The sequence below is a fragment of the Molossus molossus genome, unplaced genomic scaffold, assembly GCF_014108415.1.
Source record: "Molossus molossus isolate mMolMol1 unplaced genomic scaffold, mMolMol1.p scaffold_m16_p_3, whole genome shotgun sequence".
Taxonomy (NCBI): domain Eukaryota; kingdom Metazoa; phylum Chordata; class Mammalia; order Chiroptera; family Molossidae; genus Molossus; species Molossus molossus.
The window spans coordinates 31290405-31315277 of NW_023425366.1; the positions used below are offsets into that span (position 1 = coordinate 31290405).

Consider the following 24873-nt stretch of genomic DNA (forward strand, 5'->3'; position numbering starts at 1 on the left):
ATTCAAACACTGTTGACTTTAACAGGAATCTCCAAAGATGTAAATGCCCACTTCTTTCGACATGAAAGAATGTAAAACTTTTTGGAATCTTGCTTTCTCTTATTTTTTTCAGACCACACACAACTTTTATGGGTATTTGAAATGTTATCCAGTTGAATTCTGAGTATCAGACATATACCAGTTTATGAGGTTATTCCATTTAGTCTGATGAGAAAAACGGGAGTGGTAGAGGAATGAGTTAAATGGACACTGTGTTAATTATTTATTACTGAGCAACAAATTGGCCCAAAACAGCTACCTAGGCAACAATGAAAAGTATCTCACAGTGTGGTTCAATGCCTTATATGATCTCTTCTCAGAAGGTAAAAGCTGTCACATTCTGTTTATTAGAAATGAGTCACTAAGTAGAGTCCACACTCAAGAGGAAGTTGCATCTTTTGAATAGGAAGAATCAAAGAATCAGTGGACGTAACTTTAAAATCATTAGCGGGGTTATTTTAGGTTAAAAGAAATAAAGGAACCAAAAGCAATGTGTGAATCCTGATAGTATATTGGAGTTTTTAAAAAGCCATAAAAGTTATTTTGGGGACAATTGAGAAAACATGAAAATGAAATAAATATTAGATGAATTAGGAAATTATTGATAATTTTCACAGGTGTAATAGTAGCACTGTGGTAGTATGAAAGAAGGTCCTTATCAGAGGATGCAGACAGAGGTAACTAACAGTGCAATGTCATGATGTCTGCAACTTACTTTCCAACGGGTCAAAAAAAAAAAAAAAGAGAGAGATAAAGCAAATGAGGCAAAATAACAACACTTGAATCTTTGTGGAGAGTATAAATGTGATCATTGCACTAATTCTTAACTTTTTCATACTTTCAAAATAAAAAGTAGATTAATATATTAAGATAATTCAGGGTGAAATCTCAAATTCAAGGCTGAAGAATTAGATTATCATCCTTAAGAAAAATGAGAACCTCCACTTCTAAGTAAACATTCCTGGCATGTTTGCAGGGATCCTTCTGCTAAACCAAGCAACAAAGCCACACTGAAGACATCAAAGACACAGGGGAGAAGTAGAACAAATCAGAAATTGGGGTGGAGAAGAAAAGCCAATTTACTTTACAAATCAGAACATCCGGGACTGTCTGTGGAAGTCTGAGGAGAAAGAATGAGACATAGGGGTGGGCAAGGAAAGCCCCTCAAATGATTTCAAAGTCCAGGGCTTCACAGGAAACCTGTCTGTCAGACACTGAAGGACACGTGGAGGAACATGAGGGGAGAATTGTCTGAGGTCAACGAGCAGATGAAAACCTCATTATGCCTTCAAAAGCAAGCCCACACCCTTTACTTGAGAGTACCCAGAGGAAATCCTATGTATTAGAATTTATGGTTAGTGATGAAAATGACTAAATTAATAAAACAATATTGCAGCATTTCATCATGATTTAATAAATCCTATTGACACAAATCATTTCATCTATTTAATAATGTGGTGTTATTTTTAGCAACTAGATATTAATTTAAAAGTCACATTTGATTCAAGTCCACCAGAGAAAAGCCAACAAATCAGGTCAGAACGTGGAACTTTCATGACTCAATTTCTAGATTAGAAGAGCATTAAGGAAAAATAAACTCTCAAAACTTGGAAATAGAAATGGATGACTCAATGTCCTGTCCTTTCAATATCGTGCTGGGGCACTAGCACTCTGGGGGATGCAGCTTAACTTCAGACTATTTATGATTAATTAAAATATTTTACAGTTCTTGGAGAGATGATAACATATACAAACCTGACAATGCAATGGTTACAGAAGTTGAGATAATTTTGTCTGGTAGAGATGCAAATGATTTGTCTGGTAACAAAAATCAAAAACGTTCTGATTATCAGCTGTAGTGCTTTGGAGTTTATGAACCAGGTTTTTTTGTTTGTTTTGTTTTTTAATCCAACTTAGTAGTTATTTTCCAGTGCCTATATATGCTCAGTCTCTCAAAGTTTCTTTCAACCAACTTAGCCATTCTGCTGTTTTTCTTATTCGTGAGTTAATGAAATATTTGATACCTAGTTCCTTTATGTTTATGGAAGACTCAGATTTAGTCTTTTTAGAAATTCTACTTTGAAAAGAGACTTGAAAAATTTAACATCAAAGCAATATGTGGGCCTTATTTGGGCGCTGTCCTCCAACAAACCAGTTGTAAAGACATTTTTGGGGGGAGATGGAGAACATTTATAAGGTAGTCTAGGTATTAGATGTTATTAAGAAATGATGGTTGTCCAGCCAGTGTGGCTCAGTGGATTGAGCATTGCCCCACGGACTGAGAGGTCCCAGTTTGATTCCTGGTCAGGGCACAGGCCCGGGTTGTGGGCTTGACCCTCAATGGGGGTGTACAGGAGGCAGCTGATCTATGTTTCTCTCTCACATCAATGTTTCTATCTCTCTCCCTTCCTCTTTCTCTAAAAAAAAAAAAAAAATCAATAAAAAATATTTTTTAAGAAAGAAATTATTGTTATTTTTGTTAGGTGTGAAGATGGCATTGTGGTATAAAGGAAAAAAATATATATTTTACTGTTTTCATTATATAGTATATGTATAAAAAATTACTCTAAATCACTATAGTATTTTAAATGTAGGCTTTATTATTATTTAGGTATGGCAAGTTCAACAGACCAAGAGATGCCTGCCATTAAAAACATAGTTTATTGTACTCACACATCCCAAGAGAAGGGGGCATGTTATGCTACAGGCGGGTTACATGGGAAACCAGTGTCAGTTTGGAGGCAGAGAGTCAGGGGAAAAAGTGGGCAAGAGCCTTTAATGTGGTTTCCACAGGGAGGAACAGGTGAGGCAGGGTAGGCAGGTTTAGGATTGGCTGGTCTGAATAATTTCAGTGGCTCTGAGGTACAGGGTTGTCTCTCGTTTTCTGCTACCTGGCCCTGGGGGTGATTAATGCAGGCAGACAGTGGCCAGAGTGTGAGAACCTGCACCAGTCTGATAAAGAAGTGGTTGGGTGTGGGCTCTGAAAGCATGCGCTATCTCTCTGGAATTGGCTAGTCCTGGGAGGGACAGTCATTCCAGGGTCAGCAAGGCCCCAGATATCAAAGCATCAGAATCACATGATTGATATACATAGTGACTTAAAACTTTTTAGTATTTTATACAGTTTCTGAGAGTCAGGAATCTGGGAGTGGCCCAGCCAGGTGGTTCTGTCTCAGGATCTCTCAGGAGCTCAGATCTGGCCAGAAGTGCAGTCATCTGAACCTTGACTGAGGCTGGAGGGTCTGCATCCAAGATGGTCCAGGCGCATAGCTGTCAGAAAGCAGCCGCCATTCTTTGCTGACTTTGGCCAGTAGCCTCAGTTCTTCCCCAGGTGGGCCTCTTTATAGGTCTGCTTGCTTCTCCTAAAGCAAGTGATCTGACAGAGAGAGAGAGAGGTAAGCCACATTTACAAAAATAAGTTAATATCAGGAGTGACATACTACCAGTTCCTTTGCATACTAGTGGTCACACAGACTAATTATGGTGCACCTGTGGGGGAGGACTACACAGAATGTGGACACCAGGAGGTGGGTATCAATGTGAGCCAACTTGCAGACTACCACCATCCACCAAAGACTCAGGTTCTTCCTACGTGCAAAATATAGTCAACCTCTTCCAGAGTCCCTAGAAGTATCGTCCTATTAGAGCATCGGCTCAATGTTCAGAATCTTATAATCTAAATTAGGTCCACATGTAATTATATGTCCTTAAATACAGTTCCTCCAGTGCAGTTCCTCTTGGCAAGTTATCTGCAGCCACCACCCCCTCTGTTTTAGTCAGCTTGAGTTGCTATAACAAAATACTATAGATTCAAGGGCTTAAACAAGAGATATGTATTTCTCACAGTGCTGGAGGCTAGGAGTCCAAGATCAGAGTACCACCATGGTCAAGTTCTGGTGAGGGAGGACTCTCTTCCTGGTTTGGAGATGGCTGCCTATTTGACGTGTACTGACATGGCAAAGAGACAGCTAGCTCTACGGTTTCTTCTCAGAAGGGTACTAATACCATGACGAAGACATCACCTTCATGGCCTCATCCAAACCTAATTGCCTCTAAAGATTCCATCTCCAAATACCATCACATTGGGGATGAGGGTTTCAATTTATGAATTTTGAGGGGACATATTCAATCCATAACACCCTCCCCTACTGAACATATAATGGGACATAGAATAACCACTCTAAACCCTCCTTCTCAAAAACAGAGAAAATGAGAGCCATGAAGAAGTTGCTGGTCCATATAGATTCTAGAATCTAGCCAGGAAAATATAAATTCCTTAGTTATGTCTCAAGGCTTAGACACTGCTGCACACTCTAAGGCTCCAGGCTCTGATCTCTGGGCTCTTGGTTCTTCCTTGCGAATCATTTGTCCTTTTTCATAAAAGATATCAGGTATTTGCAGCTGAGCAATATTCTCAGTCTACTTCCTGTCAGTAGAATTTTGAGGGTACAAAGGCCACTTTTTATTTGGTACTGTCCCTGTCCTTTTCAGTCCAAGCTGATGATGATTCTGTACATGTAATTCTCTTTAATCTTTTGAATTTTCTGTGAATCTTATTGGGATCCACTATCTTAGACAAAGGCAATGCCCACAATTCTTTTTGAGATAAGCCCTTGTCCACACAGAGCTTCTGCAGACAGCTTTGGAATAATAAAGCTAAGCTTTCTAAGAGCATGATCCTTTGATTGAGAAGGTCTGGGAGTGTCTTAGTCAGTTTGGGCTGCTGTAACAAAATACCACAGACTGGGTAGTTTATAAACAACAGAAACTCATTTCTCATAATTCTGGAGGCTAGAAGTCTGAGATCAGGGTGACAGCATGATCGAGTGAGGACTCTCTTCTGGGTTGCAGACTTCTTGTATCCTCATATGGTGGAAGGGGAGAAAGAGTTCTCTGGGGTCTCTTTTATAAGAACTTCAATCTTGTTCAGAGGGGTTCCATCCTCATGACCTAATCACTTCCCAAGTCCCCACCTCCTAAAACCATTACACTGGGGATCAGGATTTCAATACATGCACCGGGGAGAACACAAACATTCAGACCATGGCAGTGAGGCACCCCTCTGATCTCTTTAGAGGCTCTGTAGTCTGACTGAACAGTACTCAGGGTACTACCTCATATCTTTCTGAATCTTTTAAAAATGATTTTACAGGCACACTCTAGAGTTGCTCTCTGGTTCATAGTGTTTCTGGCAGAGCCCTGAATTTGATCTTTGCTTGGAAGTCATTCCTTAATTCTAGCATAATTTGCCATCTGGGAAGGCAAGTAATTTTCAAACCCATCCAATCATAGCTCCTTTTTAACATCGCTTCCTTTCATTTATCTCTCTCCTCTGTAAGCAATTAGAAGAAACTAGGCAGCACTTTCAACACACTGGTTCAAAATCTCCTTAACCAGATCACGAGTTTCTTCGATTCATTTTCTTCTGTCCACATAACTGCAGGCAACAGCATGACCAGATCGATCCCCTTTCTTCAGCCCTTAATAGCATTTGCCTCACTTTCCTGCAAGTTTTACTTGAATCTTTAAAGACGTTAACTCTGTTGTTAAAATTTCCTTCAAGGCATTTCTTACTAACTTTTTTTTTTTTTAAATCCTCACCCGAGGACATTTTTGCATTTTTTGTTCAGACAGAGCGGGAGGGAGAGAGAGGAAGAGAAACATCGATGTGAAGGGACACATCGAGTGGTTGCCACCCGCACGACCAACCAGGGCCGGGGACAAACTGCAACCGAGGTACGTGCCCTTAGCGGGAACCGAACCCGGGTCTCTCTGTACCGCAGGCCGATGCTCTAACCGCTGAGCCAAACCGGCCAGGGCCCTTCAAGGCATTTCAATTGCTGTGTCACAATGTAGCATAAAATTTAGCAGCTTGAAACAATAGGAATTATTGCACAGTTTCTGTGGGTCAGGAATCTGAGACTGACTCCGCCAGGTGGTTCTGGCCCAGTGTCTCAGGAGGTTACCATCAGGGTTACATTTCAGAAGGCTGGAGTTGCAGTCATGTGAAACTTGACTGAGGCTGGAGGATCCGTGTCCATGATGGCTGTAGGTCAGAGGCTTTTTTTGCTACATGGGTGTTTGTGGTGGTACTCATGACATTGTAGCTGACTTCCCCAAAAGGAAGTGATGAGAGAGAGAGAGGAGAGAGAGAGAGAGAGAGAGAGAGAGAGAATAATATGGAAGTCACAGTGTCTTTTATAACCCAATACTAGAAGAGACATGCCATCACTACTTCTGGATTCTACTGGCCACACAGAACAGCCCTGGTACAATGTGGGAAGTGTTATGAGTCATTTTAAAGGCTGACTACCACAAAATTATTTATGGGCAAAATGTCATGTTGTCTATAATTTTCATACTTCAGCAAAAAAGAAATTGATGAAGCAAATTTAGCATACTATTAATACTTATATCTATGTCTAGGGTATATAGGAGTTTATTTTATTCTTTCTACTTTTCTTTATATTTGTAAATTTTCATCATAAAAAGGAGGGAAAGCTAATTTAAACTTTCTGTCTGTCTGGAGGTGATGGCTTATTGGTTCAAGAATCTTCTAGACACCAGCTACTTTCTTTTTTAAAATTTTTATATTCTGGCCCTGGCCAGTTTGGCTCAGGGTTGGAGCCTCAGCCTGTGGATCAGAGAGTCCCGGGTTCAGTTCCCGCTAGGGGCACGTACCAAAAATAAATAAATAAATACATACATACATACATACATAAAATTTTTATATTCCGCCCTGGCCGGTTTGGCTCAGCGGTTAGAGCGTTGGCCAGCGGTCCCGAGAGATCCGGGTTCATTTCCCGCTATGGGCACATACCTTGGTTGCAGTTTGTCCCCTGCCCTGGTTGGGTCATATAGGTGGCAGCCACTCGATATGTCCCTTTCACGTCAACGTTTCTCTCTCTCTTCCTCTCTCTCCCTCCCACTCTATCTGAACAAAAAAAAAAGGAAAAATGTCCTTGGGTGAGGATAAAAAATTTTTTTTATATTCTTCACCTGAGGATATTTTTCTATTTATCATCAGATAGAGTGGGAGGGAGAAAGGGAGAGAGAGACAGAGAGAAACATCGATGTGAGAGAGCCACATCGACTGGCTGCCTCCTGCATGACCCTGACCAGGGCCAGAGATAAACCGCAACTGAAGTCCGTGCCTTGACTGGAATCAAACTCGAGACTCATTGGACCTCGGGCCTACGCTCTAACCACTGAACCAAACTGGCCAGGCCAGGACCTAGCTACTTTCTTTTATACCCAGCCTCTGACCTGCCTTCGCCAGCAGTACCTGCCCTACACACAAGACTCAATGCCTTCCCTGCTGGCTCCCTACGGCTGCACTCGTTGGGTGGAAAGCAGAGTCAGCACCATCACCTCAAAAATGGTAACAGGTAAATTGAAACAGGTTCTCCCTTAGGTATTTTGAGATGTTCTGAAACACACCAGCACTTTTTCTGATTTTGATCCAAAATTTCTTTATTGGAGCAGTTCCATGAAATACTTGTCTTGACCTTTCCTTCAAGATCAGTGTTAACCACAAGGATTTTACCAGAGTCAGCAGTTTTTTCAAACTTTGCCTTTGCTCTGTTTGTTAATTCAGCTTGGGTTCATTCTGTCCCTGGAATTTAGTCCCTTATTTCATAATGAAAAATAAAACAACTTTGGAGGGATAACCAGCTGTGACTGCTGAGTCATAGCTGTTTAATTTATTAAGAAATTCTGTGAAATCTTAGTGTCCACTTACACCGAGTTTTTATAAGAATGTAACGTTTAATTCATTTTTATTCTTGAGCCTGGGTTAAATATTAACTTGTGTGATGAATTTTCCGGAGGAGTTTGGAATTAAAATAGCTGAAACACTGCCATTTGGCGGTGTTGCAAGCAGTTTGTGCATTTTAGGATAGAAACAAGGATTTGTGCCCTGGCCAGTTTGGCTGAGCCATTGGAGCGTCGGCCTGCGGACCAGAGAGTCCTGGGTTCGGTTCCCACTAGGGGCATATATCAAAAAAAAAAAGAAAGAAACAAAGATTTGTTCCTGGTCTTGGTTTGCTCTGGTGATAACACTCTGGTGACTTCTTTTTTTTTTTTCTTTTTCTTTATTGATTTTAGAGAGAGACAGAAACATCGATGAGAGAGAACATCAATTGGCCGCCTCCTGCATGCCCCGCACTGGGGATTTGGTCCACAACCTGGACATGTGCCCTGACCGGGAATCGAGCTGACTACCTCTTGGTGCATGGCTGGTGCTCAACCACTGAGCCACACTGGCAGGGCTCTGGTGACTTCTTTTAATTATTCAGATGTTAAACCAACAAACAAACAAAACACCTACCAATTATTTTGGAAAAATCTGAAGGAAGTAAAATAATTTGTTTAGTAAATTCATGTTCTCTAGTAAGATAACACTTTTGCAGTAGGGAGGACTGGAGAGTACCCACCATGATGCGATGGTTTGGTAATAAGCCCACTTGACAAGGCTGAGCTATTTTTCCTAGAATTCCTTTTTCTTGTATATTTCCAGTTTGAATGAGTTACAAGGAATATTCCATCCTGAGAGTTGTACCTCCCCTCCCTTCAGCTGAACCTATCACAGAAAACCATGGAAGGTTGACACTAACATGATTTATATAGATTTTTCTAGTTCAATTGTTTTCTCAGCTTGGTCCATCATAAGAGTCATCTGGAGAACTTTTTGAAATACAGATTCCCTAGTCTACCCCTAAATATTGTGGTTCAGTAGGTTTAAGCCCAGGACATCTGAATTTTACAAGTTCCATAGGTGGTTTTGATGATCAAGTGAGTCTTCAAGTCACTGCAATTCTGATCTAGGGGCTCTCAAAGTGTTGTCTTTGAACCAAGAGCATCAGGGTCATCACCTGCAATCTTGTTGGGTATGTAAATTCCTGGAGTCCACCCTGGGTGTCCTGAACTAAAGGCTCTGTGGTTGGGGCCGAGCACTCTGGTTTAACAATACATTCAGAGGGAGGACTTCCGGTCAAGATGGAGGCGTAGGTAAATGCGGTACCTTGTCCTCCCAAAACCACATCAAAGTTACAATTAAACTACAGAACAACCATCATTCAAAACCACTTGAAATCAAGCTGAATGAAAGTCCTATAACCACGGAATTAAAGAAGCAGCCACACTGAGACTGGTAGGAGGGGTGGAGGCGCGAGGGGCGAGATGGACGGGCTGGTCCCACACCCACGTGTGGTGGATAAAAATCAGGAGGATACCTTAGCTGGGAAGGTCCTCCCTGAGGACTGAGGGGTCCCCATCCCACACCAGTCACCCCACTCAGGGTTCCCGTGCCAAGAAGAGAAGTCCCCATAACTTCTGGCTGGAAAAACCAGCAGGAACTGAGGCTCAGGGAAGCTGAGGCGGCTGGAGCCCCAGGCAGCTCCTCTTAAAGGGCCTGCGCATGAACGTATCAGACTCACTCCCTCTAAGCTTGGAGGGAAGGCAGCTCAAACACAGAGGGAAGAACTGAGCTGTTTGGCATTGGAGTGAGGGCTGGAGAGGGGGCTTTCTCCTGGAGAGACCTGCTGTCAGAGGCCTTTGTTCCTTTGTTGAGCCCTTCCCTGGGGCGGCAGACAGAAGCCATATCTGGGACTCCAGCAACCTGGCTCACACTGGTAGCCCCACCCTGGTGATTCCCTGAGGCCCCGCCTCACCCAACTCTCAGGCCCACCGAAGCTGTTGCCACTTGCTTAACCATAGGATTGGCCTGTTTTGGATCCTGCTTAAATTCTTTCAAACAAGCAGCATCTGGTCTCAGCTAGCCCGATACCTCTCATTAAGTAATACACTGAAACAAACAAAGGGAGGCAGCCAAAATGAGGAGACAAAGAAACAGGTCCCAAATGAAAGAACAGAACAAAACCCCAGGAGAAGAACTAAGTGAAATGGAGATAAGCAACCTAAGAGATGCTGAGTTCAAAACACTGCTTATAAGGATGCTCAATGAACTTAGTGAGAACCTCAGTGAACTTAGTGAGGGCCTCAAGAGCATAAAAAAGGACCAGTCAGAAATGATGGATGCACAGTCAGAAATGAAGGAGGCTTTAACTGAAATAAAGAATAATTTACACAGATTCAATAGTAGAGTAGGTAAAGCCAAGAAGCAAACCATCAATTTGGAATATAAGAAAGCAAAAAACACCCAATCAGAACAGCAAAAAGAAAAAAGAATCCAAAGAAATGAGGATTGTGTAAAGAGCCTCTGGGACAACTTCAAGCATGCCAACATTCGCATCTTGGGGGTGCCAGAAGGAGAAGAGCCAGAACAAGAGATTAAAAACCTGTTTGAAACAATAATGGCAGAAAACTTCCCTAACTTGGTGAAGGAAACAGACATACAAGTCCAGGAAACACAGAGAGTCCCAAACAAGATGAACCCCAAGAGGCCCACACCAAGATACATCATCATCAAAATGCAAAAGGTTTCAAGACAAGGAGAGAATCTTAAAAGCAGCAAGAGAAAAGTAGTTAGTTACCTACAAGGGAGTTCCCATAAGGCTATCAGCTGATTTCTCAAAAGAAACTTTGCAGGCCAGAAGGGAGTGGCAAGAAATATTCAGAGTGATGAAAAGCAAGAACCTACAACCAAGACTACTCTATCCTGCAAAGCTGTCATTTAGAATCGATGGACATATAAAGAGTTTTCCAGAGAAGAAAAAGTTAAAGGAGTTCACCACCACCAAACCGTTATTATATGAAATGTTGATGGGTCTTTTTGAAGAAAAAGATAAAATATATGAACAAACAAAATGGCAATGAATACATATCTATCGACAATGGAATCTACAAACAAAATGAACAGGCAGAACAGAAACATTCTCATAGATACAGAGAACATTTTGTTGATTGTCAGATGGGAGGGGGTTTGGGGGAATGGGTGAAAAAGTTGAAGGGATTAAGAAATACAAATTGGTTGCTAGACTGACAAACCTCAAAGGGAAGGGGGTTGGGGGCTGGAAAGAAATAAACCAAAGAACTTATATGCATAACCAATGGACACAGACAACAGTATGGTAAAAGGCAGGAGGGGGGCGGGAGTAGGGAAGAGGGGGTCAATGGGGGGAAAATGAGGAACATCTGTAATACATTCAACAATAAAGATAAAAAACAAAACAAAACAATACATTCAGGGGACTCTGCTGCATGCTAAAGTTTGAGAACCAAATCTGGTTTAATCTCCCATATTATAGTTAAGAAAACTGAATGCATACAGAAGGGACATGTCTTGAGGTTAACAAAAATTGACGAGGCCAGGAGGCATCCATTCACTGAGCTCTGGTGTTTCAAGGGGAGAATATTCATAGCTTCTGTCTAGAGAAACCTCAGATTACTATATATGTGAAAACAAGGCTCAATGATACATGATCCTGTTGATGTAAGAATGTCCAAATCTATAGAGAATTTTCAAGAGAGTTTATTTTAGCCAAACCAATGATGTATTCTGGGAAACAAAATCTCAAATGCTCCGGAGAATAACAGTTTTTCAGCTTTTGTTGCATTTGAAATTAAGCAGGGAACATGAGGAAAATTACCTGGGGGCAGGAAGAAAGCAAGGCAGGGGTTAGATTATGTACTCTCTTGAGGGTTAATATTCCCTTTGACGGTGATTATGTCTGGTATTTCAAAGGTATGCTAACCCAGATGCATAAAGAGCATACACAGCCCACTTAAAACCTTCTACTAAAGTTATAGCCCTGGGGCATGACTGCCCACCATGATTTGCCTGGTTAGGAATTTTTTATCAGATCACCTTGTTAGGTTACTTTCCAGAGAAACTTCTCTCATCCACAATCCAGTGACCCAATTTACAGTACAAAATGCCAAAGGGGTCCTTTTTCAGGAATGCAGATGAGGGAATATCAAAAGAGTTGTAGCACTTGTGGACAGAAAAGGAGCCACAAACTAAACCTAATAAACTCAGGGGAGGCCTGTATGGTAGTTTTACAAACTCAGAGACCATATGCTGATAACTGTTGAAGTTGAGTGATGGGCAAAAGAGGGTTCATTATTTTCTCTACTTTTATATATATTTGAAAATTTCCATAATAAAAAGTTAAACAAAAATAAAGTGCCTGGGAACAATTCAAGGGAAAAAATTCAGTCTCAGGGTAGACATATGAAACAGAAAACTTTTGGAGGTTGGAGACTGGGTGGGGAGGTGGAGGGATTGAACAAAAAGGAAAAAAGAGAAGAAAAAACTCATGGACAAGAGTGTGGTGATTGCGGGGTCTGGGGAAGAGGGAGGTGGAGAAGGTTACAGGGGTATAAATTGTGATGAATAGAGATTTCGCTTAGGGTGGTGAACACACAATACAGTGCACAGGTGATGTATTGTGGAATTGTTCACCTGAAACCTGTATACTTTTGTTAACCTGTATCACCCCAATAAATTCAATCAAAACAAAAATAAGTAAAACAGAAATAGTCCTTAGCTCTTAGAGATAAAAAACAAAAACAACAACTCAGAGAGATCTCAAGAGAAGCAAAAAATCTGGGAGTGATTAGGAGGTGGAAAGTTAACTGAAGCCTTCAGAGGAAAAAGAAAAAAGAAAAACAAAACCAAAAAGAAGTGAAAACAGAAAAAAGAAACAAACAAACAAAAAGAATAAAGGGAAAAAAAGAGTAAATGAGGTCACTTAGGAATAAACAAGAGAAAGGAAGTTAAGTTAGAATCCTGAGTAATACCAACAGTTAAGGGGATGGCAAAGGAAGCGTTGCTAATAAGAGAGTGAGTCATGTAGGCCAAAAGAAGAACGTGTTCCAAGCAGGAGATATTGTCTGTGTTGTCAAATGCTGCTGAGAGGTCAAGAAGGGAAGAGCTGATCAACATCTTTTGGGATTTAGCCAGATGAAAATCATTGGTGACTTTGGTGCGAGGCTTACCATCTCCACGTGCTCTAAATGTTATTAACTAATCCTGTACCAACCAAAGTAAAAGAAGTATGTGTCTCTCATTTCATTTTTTACCCAATCCCAGAGATTTGCCCGTTTGGCTTTTCTCCTGCCCCTTAATCTACTACCAATAAAGTTTACGTAACTCTCTTTATGGCTCTTCCTTTTATTCTAATACACAAAACTGCCATTCTCTAGAGCATTTTCTCAGTCCCTTGAGATTTTGTTTCCTAGCCATTGTCCTCAGTTTGGCTCAAATAAATGCATAAAAATTCTCTACAGGTTTGGACGTTTCTTACAAAGACAATTATCACAACCTTAAATGACCAGAAAAAAACATGGAGTGGGGGTGGTGTGGGGGAGGGCAAGTATAAATATGTAATAATTTATTATTAAGAATCGCCTCATTTTGATTTACAAAGAAGTTCCAGGTCTCAGGAGCCCGGCACACTTTGTAAATTTCACAGGCTAGCGGTCTACCTTTTCCCGACCTCCTTCCCGCCCTCTCCTCCTCCCTTTTCACCTCCTTCAGCCCTCCCAGTGGCCCTCTCCACCCCTCCCACATCCCGCCTCCCCTCCGGGTCGGGAGGCTGGGAATCCCGGACTGGCACTGGCCCGCAGGGAGCCCGCTGCCCTCGGTCACCGCGTCCACTTCCGCCCGGGAAGGAGGCGCCTCCCACTCGGCTCCCCTCTGACTGTGGCTCTGGGTTCTGCGGGGCTGCGGGGCTGCGGCGCTGCTCTCTCCGGGTCTCACCTCCCGCGCGGTGCACCGTTTCCAGGCGGCGACGAGGTACGTGCGCTTCCCGGGCACAGAAACGAGCCCCATGCTCCGCTCCACTAACTCGATCGGGTGTGTGCACGAGGCTAAGAAGGTCTTTGCCATGTGCACAGGTAATGAGCCTGTCACGTCCATTTTCAAAACCTGACTTTTATCAAAGCAGTACATTGTTATTGCAGAAGAGCACCCCCACCATTCCACCTGAGCACAGTTTCCTGAATTGTTTAGCCATACATTTAAAAAATAGTTGAAATCATACTGTATATAAACTTGTGTTCGTTTTTTCACAAAGGCTTGTCAGAAGTCTTTCCTTGTGCCCTTAAATACTCTTTGTAACTATTTTCCTACAGTGAAACATTTTGGTTGTATAGTTTTTTACTACCAGTAGAAAGCTGTGGGGGGAAATGAGCATATTTGCGTCAAGATGACTGTCCATATTTGGCAGTATTTTTTAAGGGTGGATATTAAGAGAGGAGGTACTGGTGCTAGGAGTGTGATGTCCTGGCTGCTGGGTACTTGTTGCCAAGAAAGACACAGTACACACCCACAGCCGTATGGGTCGGGAGGCAGAAGCGTCGCCTTGCCCAGGCATTGCTAACATTGGGTACTGCCATTTAGGTTTCTCGCTGATGGAAAATGCCACCTGTTGCCGTCAAAGCCCATTTAAAATGAGGTGGTCAGAAGTAAGCCTTGCAGAGTATCTGGGTAAATCCTATCTAGGCCTGGAACCGCCCAAGAAAAGGTCAAAGGCAGCTGCATAATTGTTGCGTTCTCAGGCCAGCGTGTGCTCATCACATCTAGCTTTCTACTTGATGCTGTCTGGACCAAGTACCTTGCAGAAAATACAAGCATGATTGCTGAAAAAATAGATAATTGGAAGTGACGGTCATAGAATCATCTAAGGAGAAGTAGGGCCCTGTCTACCCCTGCAAGATTGAAAATCAGTTCCCAGGCACGTTCCTACAATGTTTACCCAGTAAAGGAAAAACGCCCAGCCTTCCCAAGTAGCCACCGCCCTTCAGTATTATCTTTCAGTGTTGCTTTTGTAGCCCTTGCAGGTGGTTTCTATTTCTAAATCTCCGAAGCTTCCAGAAATTTATTTCTAGACTTCTTTGCTTGTTAAAACCCCATCTTCGCCAATCCCCTTCGCTTGTCAAAATCTATTCTCTACTTTTCTGGCGGTGATCTTTATTGCGTAGGGATGTATGACTTCCAAGTTATTTAGATCCTTGGGGGTGTGAAAGCAGGAAAACCACATTTGCTCACCATCCTTTACCACCCGTTTCTCGCCTATCTGACTTCCTGTGAGAAAAAGGGAATGTCGTTCAATTATACTGTTAGAAGATAATTTTCAGCAAAAGGTGAAGTCATTACTCTCGTACAGATATAAGAATGTGCACGTATTAAAGGTTCTGTTTTATTCATGAAAGAGGGAACCAGGCAGATATTATCACTGGTAAAAAAAGAAGTCAACCTGGCCAGTTTGGCTCAGAGGTTGGAGCATCGGCCTGCGAACCAGAGAGTCCCGGGTTCGGTTCCCGCTAGGGGCATGTGCCAAAAAAAAAAAAAAAGAAGAAGTCAAGAAGCACACATTTCTGTGGAGGAGAGGAGAGGAGCCAGGACTGGCAGCTTCTTGGGATTTGCAGATCAAACACGCACTGCTGATCTCCATGGGTGTTGACTTGTAATTTTATGGAGACATTTGCTGTGTGAAGCAGGGCTGGAGGCTGTTCAAGAAAAAATTATTAATTCATTACACTTGTTAAAGATTGTCAGGACAGCCTAGCTGGTGTGGCTCAGTGGTTGAGCATCAACCCATGCACCAAGAGGTCGCCAGTTCGATTTCCGGTCAGGGCACATGCCTACGTTGTGGGTTAAATCCCCATTGGGGGGCATGCAGGAGGCAGCCAATCTATGTTCTCGCTCATCGATGTTTCTATCTCTCTCTCCCTCTTTCTTTCTTTTGCTCTCCAAATCAGTAAAGAAAAAAAATTTTAAAAAAAGATCGTCAGGACAGATTTTATTTAGGACCATCGAGACAGGTGTAGGTACCACTGCAATGGGATTTTGTAGTAGGAAATCCATTGGGTTCAACTCTGAACACAACAAAGAAAAGTGGGGATTTATAGCCAAGAAGCAGAGTAGGGGGTCAGTGGGTGGAAAATTACTGAGGAAGCATCAGGGTTAGGGGAATCCAGCTAAACTGACTTGACAGGACATTTGGCAGAAGACAAAGCCAAGGTGATCAGATATCACCTGGGAGATGTCGGAAGGAAAGGATCTGAATCAGATATGGAGGGTCTGGATCAGATATGGAGGATGGAGGATTCTGCTAAACTGACTTAGCAGGATTCTTACTAAAGTGGACAATGCAGAGACGAACTTGGAAGCCCAAGTTAGGTTGTAGGTGAGAAGAGGGTTCAGAGGAGTTTGGTCAAGGAGAGAATCTTTGTCAAGGGACCATCAGTCTGCAGGGGGTGGGCTTGGTAGGCATTCACACAGGTGTGGTATCTTGGTGAATATTATGGGGGAATCACAGGCATCAGTGTGAATTTAGTGTGGCACTGCCATTGAATGTGCCCATCAGGGTGTCCTCTGCAGGAGCATGTCTTCACCAACCCTGGTGCCATAAAGAGGCCCCTGACTTCCAGAGGCTTCAGCAGTGGGGACCAAAGATCAGCTCTTAGGGTGGCAAGGATGTGTTGCCAAGTCCACCTGCCATGATTCAGAAAAGCCTTTCTGGATACACATTTTAGGAGGACCCCACCATACATGTCAGACTGAAATCATATCACTCACAATGAATGGCTCTATAAGGTCATATAGAAAAAAACTGTTTTAATGGAAAAATACCCATTGTACACATCCTTCTGGGCTGTATGATTTTAGCCCTGTTCATTGTATGTAAATGATTTTGCAATTCCTTGAAAGTTATGGGTTAACTGATAGATTTGTAAATTCTGTCCTGTCTCGTAGAGAATTAATTGGCTTCTTCCCTTCCGTGGAAAATCAGTTTTATCTCCACTTTCATTTCATCTCAGTCTTCCCTAACGACATATAAATTTGTGTTCTTTTCTTTTTCCCTTTGAACCAATTATATACCATCTGTCTCATTCTCTCTTATCATATGTGTAAAATAAAATCTTTAATGAGTTCATTTTTATATCTATAAGGGTTATGGTTTTACTTTTTTCTCAAAATTACCTTTTGACAAATGTGTCATTTGATGGGAAGGAGCCGAAATCCTAAAAGTTATATGCATATAGAAAATGTATTTATAGTACAGTCAGTAGAGCATCAAGGGTATGTTCCTTGAGGCTCTCACCCCAAGGGGTACAGTCTGTAGAAACTGCCCTGCCCACCATGACCTTGGCCCTGGTCACACAGGCTGCTGTGCAACGTGAAGGGTCTGGCAGGAGCCCAGCCTTCCATACACAGCAACCCAGGCCTGTCCTGGCCACGTCCCCTTTCTGCAGTAGAATAACCTTGCAGGATCAGTCCAGAGGGTGGGTCTCCTGGTTGTAAACATTCCTTTTGGAAAGTGGATATCAACTGAAGATAAAGTGAAAAGATTCAGATTCAAGGCTAATTTGGAATGGCCAGGATTTTCTGTGATTTTCTCGTCCTCAGGACAGCCCAGGTAAGAAATCGGCCCCAGGAATCAGTTAACAACAGTACAGTGGACATAAAATTCACTATTACTGATATTGGATTGTTCTGACTTTCCTTACTAATCATAATTCTATATTGTAGCTTATGAACAACAACAACAACAACAACAACAAAAACCATAAAAAATAGAGTCGTTTCATCTGATCAAATGGCTAGCTTTTAATTTCTCCTTAAAATTGTTGTTATATTCTAGTTATGAACATTTAGAATGTTCTGCAAACTATATGATATAACAACCACCCATATTCACAACCCAGATTTCTAAAAACATTCTTTTTTTTCTTTGTACTTCAAATCAAAACTTTAAAAAGTTTGTATTGATTTTAGAGAGGAGAAGAAAGGAGAGAGAGAGAGAGAGAGAGAGAGAGAGAGAGAGAGAGAGAGAGAGAGAGAGAGAGAGAAATATCAGTGAGAGAGAAACATCGATTGGCTGCCTCCTGCACATTCCCTACCGGGGATCGAGCCCATACCAGGGCATATGCCCTGACCAAGAATCACCTGGCGACCTCCTGGTGCATGGGACGAATGTTCAACCAACTGAGCTACATCGGCCAGGGCTAAATCAAAACACTGTAAGAAAATAAAATATAACAAATACAATTAAAGCCAGCAATATCCTTCCCCCACCAATAACCACTGTCTAATAGTGGTGTTTTATTCTCTTGAGTTATATTTTTAAAACCCAATATTTATTAATAAAATATGTCTTATTTGGGGGTTTTAGTATTTACTTAGCATCAAAAAAGCTATTGTCTTTGTTATAGCATTATGTTTTTGAGATTTATATATATGAGTATATGGTGGATTTTTTTGTATCCTAGTGTTGCCATAACCAATTATCACAAACTGAGTGACTTCAGACAACAGAAGTTTATTCTCTCAAAAATTTATTCAGTTGTGGACGTCTGATGTCCTAAAGGAAGGTGTGGGTAGGACCGTGCTCTTCCTGTAAAGGAGAATCCTTCCTTGCCTCTCTCCCAGCTTCTGATGGTTGCTGGCCATCCTCATTGCTCCTTGGTTTGTAGATGCATGACTCCAACCCCTGTCCCTGTCTTCCTTCTCTCCTGTGTGTCTGGTCTCTATATCCAAATTTCCCTTTTCTGATGACAACAGTCATTAATTTTTTTAGCACCCACCCTCATCCAGGATGACCTCATCTTAACTTGATTACTCTCTTCAAAGACCCCTTTAATGAATAAGGTCCCACTCACAGATTCTGGGGTTAGGACTTGACCTGTCTTTTTTGGAGGTCAGAATTCAACCCACAACAATTAATGAATTACAGTTTATTCCATTCTCCTCCTGATGGTCAGATTGCTTCCAATTTTTGCCATTACATCTACGCAACCGAGAATACACTTCTAAACTCACCCACCACATGGGCACATGCGCATGCACACACATGTGAATTTTTCTAGGGAATACACTGAGTGGTAGGATTTCTGGGTTGCAGGGAGGCGTCATCATTGCTAGACCTTGACATATGTATTTCTAGATTTTATACGAGTTTACATTCCATGGGCACAATCTCATGGTGTTAACAGACTTAATGACAGTCTGCGAGATGTAAAATGGTATGGCATTGATGCTCTTTGTACAATTTCCTTAAATACTAGTGACCTTGACTATTCCCTTTTGTGAATTGCCTGTTCATATCTTTGGAGCATTTTTCTATTGGGGTTGTCTTTTTTTTTTTCCCTTGATTTATAAGAATTCTTCTTATATTTTATCTAGAAACGAAATCTGCTTTTGAGAATATCTTGTCCTAGCGTGTATCTTGTCTTCTTGTTTTGTTTATCTTATTTTTAAAATTTTTAATAAAAATTAAAAATTTTTTGTTGTTGTTGAGGAAAATCTTAAGCATATATTAAAGTAGGGAGACTAGTGCCAAGGATGCTCCTGAACTCACCACCCAGTTCCTAGGCTGGGACACAGGGACACTCTCCTTCCCACCTCCACCACCCGCTGGGTTATTCTGATGCAAATCCCAGACCTCTGGTCATTTTATCTGTATGGACATCTTTGAGTTCTGTGTTCCCAGGTTCTCCTTTCTGATGATGCCTCGACATCTAAAAATTCAATTTGAGACTTCGTCTCAAATAGTGAATTTAATCTATATTTATTTGGATCCATTTCAGCCACATTCTTCCTTTTGCAGTTAATAAGTTTTAATTTTTCTTTCTTCTCCTTTCCTGATTTGTGTTTGTTTGGTGAAGCTTGTTAGAGGTCCCTTCCTGATTTTCCCCTATGCTGTCACCATAATTTCTCCTCATGGTTTGTCTGCAGCACTTCCTCTTGTTTAGCGCTGTATAGTGAGTTCCCTTTCAACAGGTAGTTTTGGGCCTGGATTGTGAAAGTTTCCTTATAAAGTAGATTGACTTTTGTGTCTGCCAGGTGACCAGGGCCAATTATTATGTTAATTTCTCAGCCCAGGTTTTCCTACTTGAAAAGGACCTTGTAAATTGGGGGGATGGTTTCTGTTTTCCCTTCCTGGGCTTCCTTACCATAGTCCTTGTCCAGGTTGGCAGTTCTTGTTTGTTGTTGGTTGCTTTTTATTTTTCCCACCAAATCTGAGCCTTTGAGGCCTCTGATGTTATGTGGAGAGGTCTCAGCTAATCCTTGGTCACAAGGCCTCACAGGATCCCAAGGCCTCACTAGACACAGAATCCAGGCTGTGTTGGGGTTGGTCCAGGGTCTAGACTATCTGCAGCCTCCCGGGGCTCTCAGCATCTGCTCCCGCCATCCTGACCATGGTTTCAGTTTTCTCTCCAGTCCTGGCTCAGGTGCTGTTCCCTTTTTCCCATGAACAGTCACTTTTTTTTTTTCCAGTCCTGGCTCAGGTGCTGTTCCCTTTTTCCCATGAACAGTCACTTTTTTTTTTTTTTATCCTCACCCGAGGACATTTTTCCATTTTTTGTTCAGGTAGAGTGGGAGGGAGAGAGGGAACAGAGAGAGAGAGAGAAACATCGACGTGAAAGGAACACATCGAGCGGCTGCCACCCGCACAACCGACCAGGGCCGGGGACAAACTGCAACCGAGGCACGCGCCCCTAGCGGGAACCGAACCCAGGTCTCTCAGGACGCAGGCCGACGCTCTAACCGCTGAGCCAAACCGGCCAGGGCCACTACTTTTTTTTTTTTTTTGACGGTTACATTCCCTCCGGTATTTCTAGTGTTTGCAGTGGGAACAGAGTCTTATTAGCTTCCATCTGTAGTGTTGCCAGAACCAGCTTTCATCATTGATTTCTTTTCTTTTTCTTCAAGAACATAGATATTGCCCAGCCGGTGTGGCTCAGTGGATTGAGCGTCATCCCATGGATTGAGAGGTCCTGTTCAATTCCCGGTCAGGGCTCATGTCTGGGTTGTGGGCTTGATCCCCAGTAGGGGGCGTGCAGGAGGCAGCTGATTGATGTTTTTCTCTCACATCAATGTTTTTCTTTCTCTCCCTAAAAAATCAATAAAAACATATTAAAAAAAAGAAGAAAATAGATATTAAAGGTGTGCCTATAGATACTACACATGTTGAAGTTATATAAGAACATATTAAGCTAATATAAAATTATTTCCTATCATTTCTTGCATGAGCACATTAGGAGTAGAGTTTAAATTAATATTGTTCTTGTTATAATGTGCCAGCAAGATAACCAGAGTCGCACAGCCAAATTATAAAAGAGCACAATTATAAAGGGGGGGGGGGTACAGCTTCCCCAAATCCTCAGCAAGGATTCTTCTTGCTCGTCTGATTTTATTTTATTTTATTTTTTTAAAAATCTTTATTGTTGAATGTAAAATGTATTACAGATATTCCACATTTTTCCCCCATTGACCCCCTCCTCCCCACTCCTGCCTTTTCCCACACTATTGTCTGTGTCCATTGGTTATGCATATAAGTTCTTTAGTTTATTTCTTCCCACCCCTTCAACCCCTTTCCCTTTGAGGTTTGTCAGTCTAGCAATGAATTTGAACTTCTTAATCCCTTCACCTTTTTCACCCATTCCCCCAACCTCCCTCTCATCTGGCAACCAACAAAATGTTCTCTGTATCTATGAGAATGTTTCTGATCTACCTGTTCATTTTGTTTGTAGATTCCATTGTTGATAAATTATGTATTCATTGCCATTTTGTTTGTTCATATATTTTATCTTTTTCTTCAAAAAGACCCTTCATCATTTCATATAATAATGGTTTGGTGGTGATGAACTCCTTTAACGTTTTCTTGTCTGGGAAAGTCTTTATATGTCCATCGATTCTAAATGACAGCTTTGCAGGATAGAGTAGTCTTGGTTGTAGGTTCTTGCTTTTCATCACTCTGAATATTTCTTGCCACTCCCTTCTGGCCTGCAAAGTTTCTTTTGAGAAATCAGCTGACAGCCTAATGGGAACTCCCTTGTAGGTAACTAGCTGCCTTTCTCTTGCTGCTTTTAAGATTCTCTCTTTGTCTTGAACCTTTTGCATTTTGATGATGATGTGTCTTGGTGTGGGCCTCTTGGGGTTCATCTTGTTTGGGACTCTCTGTGTTTCCTGGACTTGCATGTCTGTTTCCTTCACCAAGTTAGGAAAGTTTTCTGCCATTATTGTTTCAAACAGGTTTTCAATTTCTTGTTCTGGCTCTTCTCCTTCCAGCACCCCCAAGATGCGAATGTTGGCACGCTTGAAGTTGTCCCAGAGGCTCCTTACACTATCCTCATTTCTTTGGATTCTTTTTTCTCTTTGCTGTTCTGATTGGGCATTTTTTTGCTTCCTTATATTCCAAATCGATGGTTTGCTCCTTGGATTTACGTACTCTATTATTGAAACTGTGTAAATTATTCTTTATTTCAGTTAATGCCTCCTTCAATTCTAACTGTGCATCTATGATTTCTGACTGGTCCTTTTTTATGCTCTTGAGGCCCTCACTAAGTTCACTGAGGTTCTCACTAAGTTCATTGAACATCCTTATAAGCAGTATTTTGAACTCAGCATCTGTTAGGTTGCTTATCTCCATTTCACTTAGTTCTTCTCCTGGGATTTTGTTCTGTTCTTTCATTTGGGACCTGTTTCTTTGTCTCCTCATTTTGGCTGCCTCCCTGTGTTTGTTTAAGTGTATTACTTAACGAGAGGTATGGGGCTATTGGAGACCAGATGCTGCTCGTTTGAAAGAATTTAGAAAAAACCTGAAGCAGGATCCAAGACAGGCCAATCCTATGGTTAAGCAAGTGGCAACAGCTTGGGTGGGCCTGAAAGTTGGGTGGGGTGGGGTGGGGCCGGGCCTCAGGGATTCAGCAGGGCCGGGCTACCAGTGTGAGCCAGGTTGCTGGAGTCCCAGATATGGTGACTGTCTGCCGCCCCCGGGAAGGGCTCACCAAAGGAACAAAGGCCTCTGACAGCACGTTTGTCCCGGAGAAAGCCCCCTCTCCAGCCCTCGCTCCAGTGCCAAACAGCTCAGTTCTTCCCTGTATGTCTCTGGTGCCCCTCGAGCTGCCTCCCCTCCAAGCTTAGAGGGAGAGAGTCCGATAAGTCCGTGCGCGGGCCCTTTAAGGAGCTGCCTGGGGCTCCAGCCGCCTCAGCCTCCCTGAGCCTCAGTTCCCACTGGTTTTCCAGCCAGAAGTGATGGGGATTCTCTTCCTGGCACTGGAACCCTGAGCGGGGCACCTGGTGTGGGACAGGGATCCCTCAGTCCTCAGGAAGGACCTTCCCAGCCGAGGTGTCCTCCTGATTTTCATCCGCCACACGTGGGTGTGGGACCAGCCTGTTGAGCCTCCGCTGCCCCTCCTACCAGTCTAGATGTGGCTGCTGCTTTAATTCCGTAGTTGTAGGACTTCCATTCAGCTTGATTTCAGGCGGTTTTGAATGATGGTTGTTCTGTAGTTTAGTTGTAACTTTGATGTGGTTGTGGGAGGACGCGATACCGCGTTTACCTACCCGCCATCTTGACCGAAAGCCTGCTCGTCTGATTTTAAAGACAGAAGCCCCATCCCCCCCTTTGCCACCCCGCCCCCCATCAGTGGACCAATACAATAGTGGGAGTGACAGTGATTACAGAAGTAAAAATTAGCATTTTCACCTGCGCACAAGTACCTGCAAATACCCATACAGAAACTGCAAATGCCTCCCAACACATGGGGCAACTATAATCTTAGGCAAAATTCCTTTACTTCTAGGGGTAGTTAACCTATTATTGGAAAAATATCGAGGAAGGTCCACTGATGATAAAAATGGAGTTATTTTGTCGCCTTAGGCAAGAGGCCTATATAAGAATAGAATCTGGTGGCCTTAGCCTCGGGGCCCAGGTCATTCTGTAATCTTGATTTTAGTTTACATACTGTTCCTAATCTTCAGATTTGCACCATTCAGAATATAAGGCATGTTTCTCTCTCTGCAGCCTGACTTAAAATATCTCCAATGGCTAACGAAGCTCACCCTTGTCCCTGTGACATTGGCCACAAGATGGAATATGGAGGCATGGGGCGTGAGGTTCAAGTTGAGCACATCAAGGCTTATGTCACCAGATCCCCCGTCTATGCTGGCAAAGCCGTGATCGTCATTCAAGATATATTTGGCTGGCAGTTGCCCAACACCAGATATATAGCTGACATGATTGCAGCAAATGGATACACGTTCGTATAAAGTTCTGTTCCTTTGCTTAAATCCATGTAAATTTCTGTGATCTATATTTTGTTCCCTTCAGGGAAAACAAAAACAGAACCAAAAAACCCTGACTGTACTCTTTTATAAAATAACTTTGTTTTATTGTTGACACTATTAACAATAGATGTCCCCATTTTCCCCACCTTTGCCCACCCCCACCCAGCCTCCACCCCCCTCCCCTGGCCTTTACCACATTGTTGTCTGTGTCCATGGGCTATGTCTATATGTTCTTTGGCTACTTTCTACTCCTTCTTTCATCCAATCCCTAATTTATATTACCTACTTCCTTATCTCTCTGGGGTGAGGGTAAATGGTAAATGAAACTTAAAATAACCTGCTGGCCAATAGAAGCCACCAGCTCCCAGCCCATCCCTGGGCTTCAGGTCTTCCTGGGAGTGCCCTCAATGTGGGGCCCTGCTGGACAGAGGTACAGGACATGTGTCCTTGGACATACCGCCCAACTGTGGAACGGACCCATGACTTGGCCCTCGGAGCATGTCAGCCTCACTCTCTCATGGCCCTGTCTGAGTGGGACTGGGTCCAGAGCTGCCACAGAGAGACCCCCCATCTCCCAAAGCCGTGCCTTTGCCCAGCCGTGTGGGGAATGCTGCCACCTGCTTGCTTTCACCTGCCCTGGTATTGGTTACAGCTTCAGTGAAGCGTGGAGAAGAGGAACCATTCCTTCCTCTCCAGCTTCAGAAGCATAACACCCAGCAGGACCTGAGTTTGGAGCACCCCGATTTTCTTTGTTTTCTCAAAAAGAGAAGCTGGAAATCAAAGGGTACATTTTCCTCTGAAGAGAACCCCATGTAAAGGAAGCAGACCCCTGCTGTGTGATGCAAATTTAC

General features: G+C 42.6%; 1 protein-coding gene across 2 annotated transcripts in view; it reads left to right on the forward strand.

The window, feature by feature from the left end:
• The window catches only part of CMBL (carboxymethylenebutenolidase homolog), a 52952-nt gene that overhangs the window by 21874 nt on the left and 6205 nt on the right, over window positions 1-24873 (forward strand). The window contains exons 1-2 of one of the 2 annotated variants that reach the window (XM_036279121.1): window positions 13646-13738; window positions 23760-23994. In XM_036279121.1, coding sequence (XP_036135014.1) covers window positions 23780-23994 — 215 coding nt within the window. In that variant the 5' untranslated portion in view covers window positions 13646-13738; window positions 23760-23779. Of the gene's footprint in view, window positions 1-13645; window positions 13739-23759; window positions 23995-24873 lie in introns of those variants that run through there. The other variant, XM_036279122.1, reaches the window with a different exon arrangement.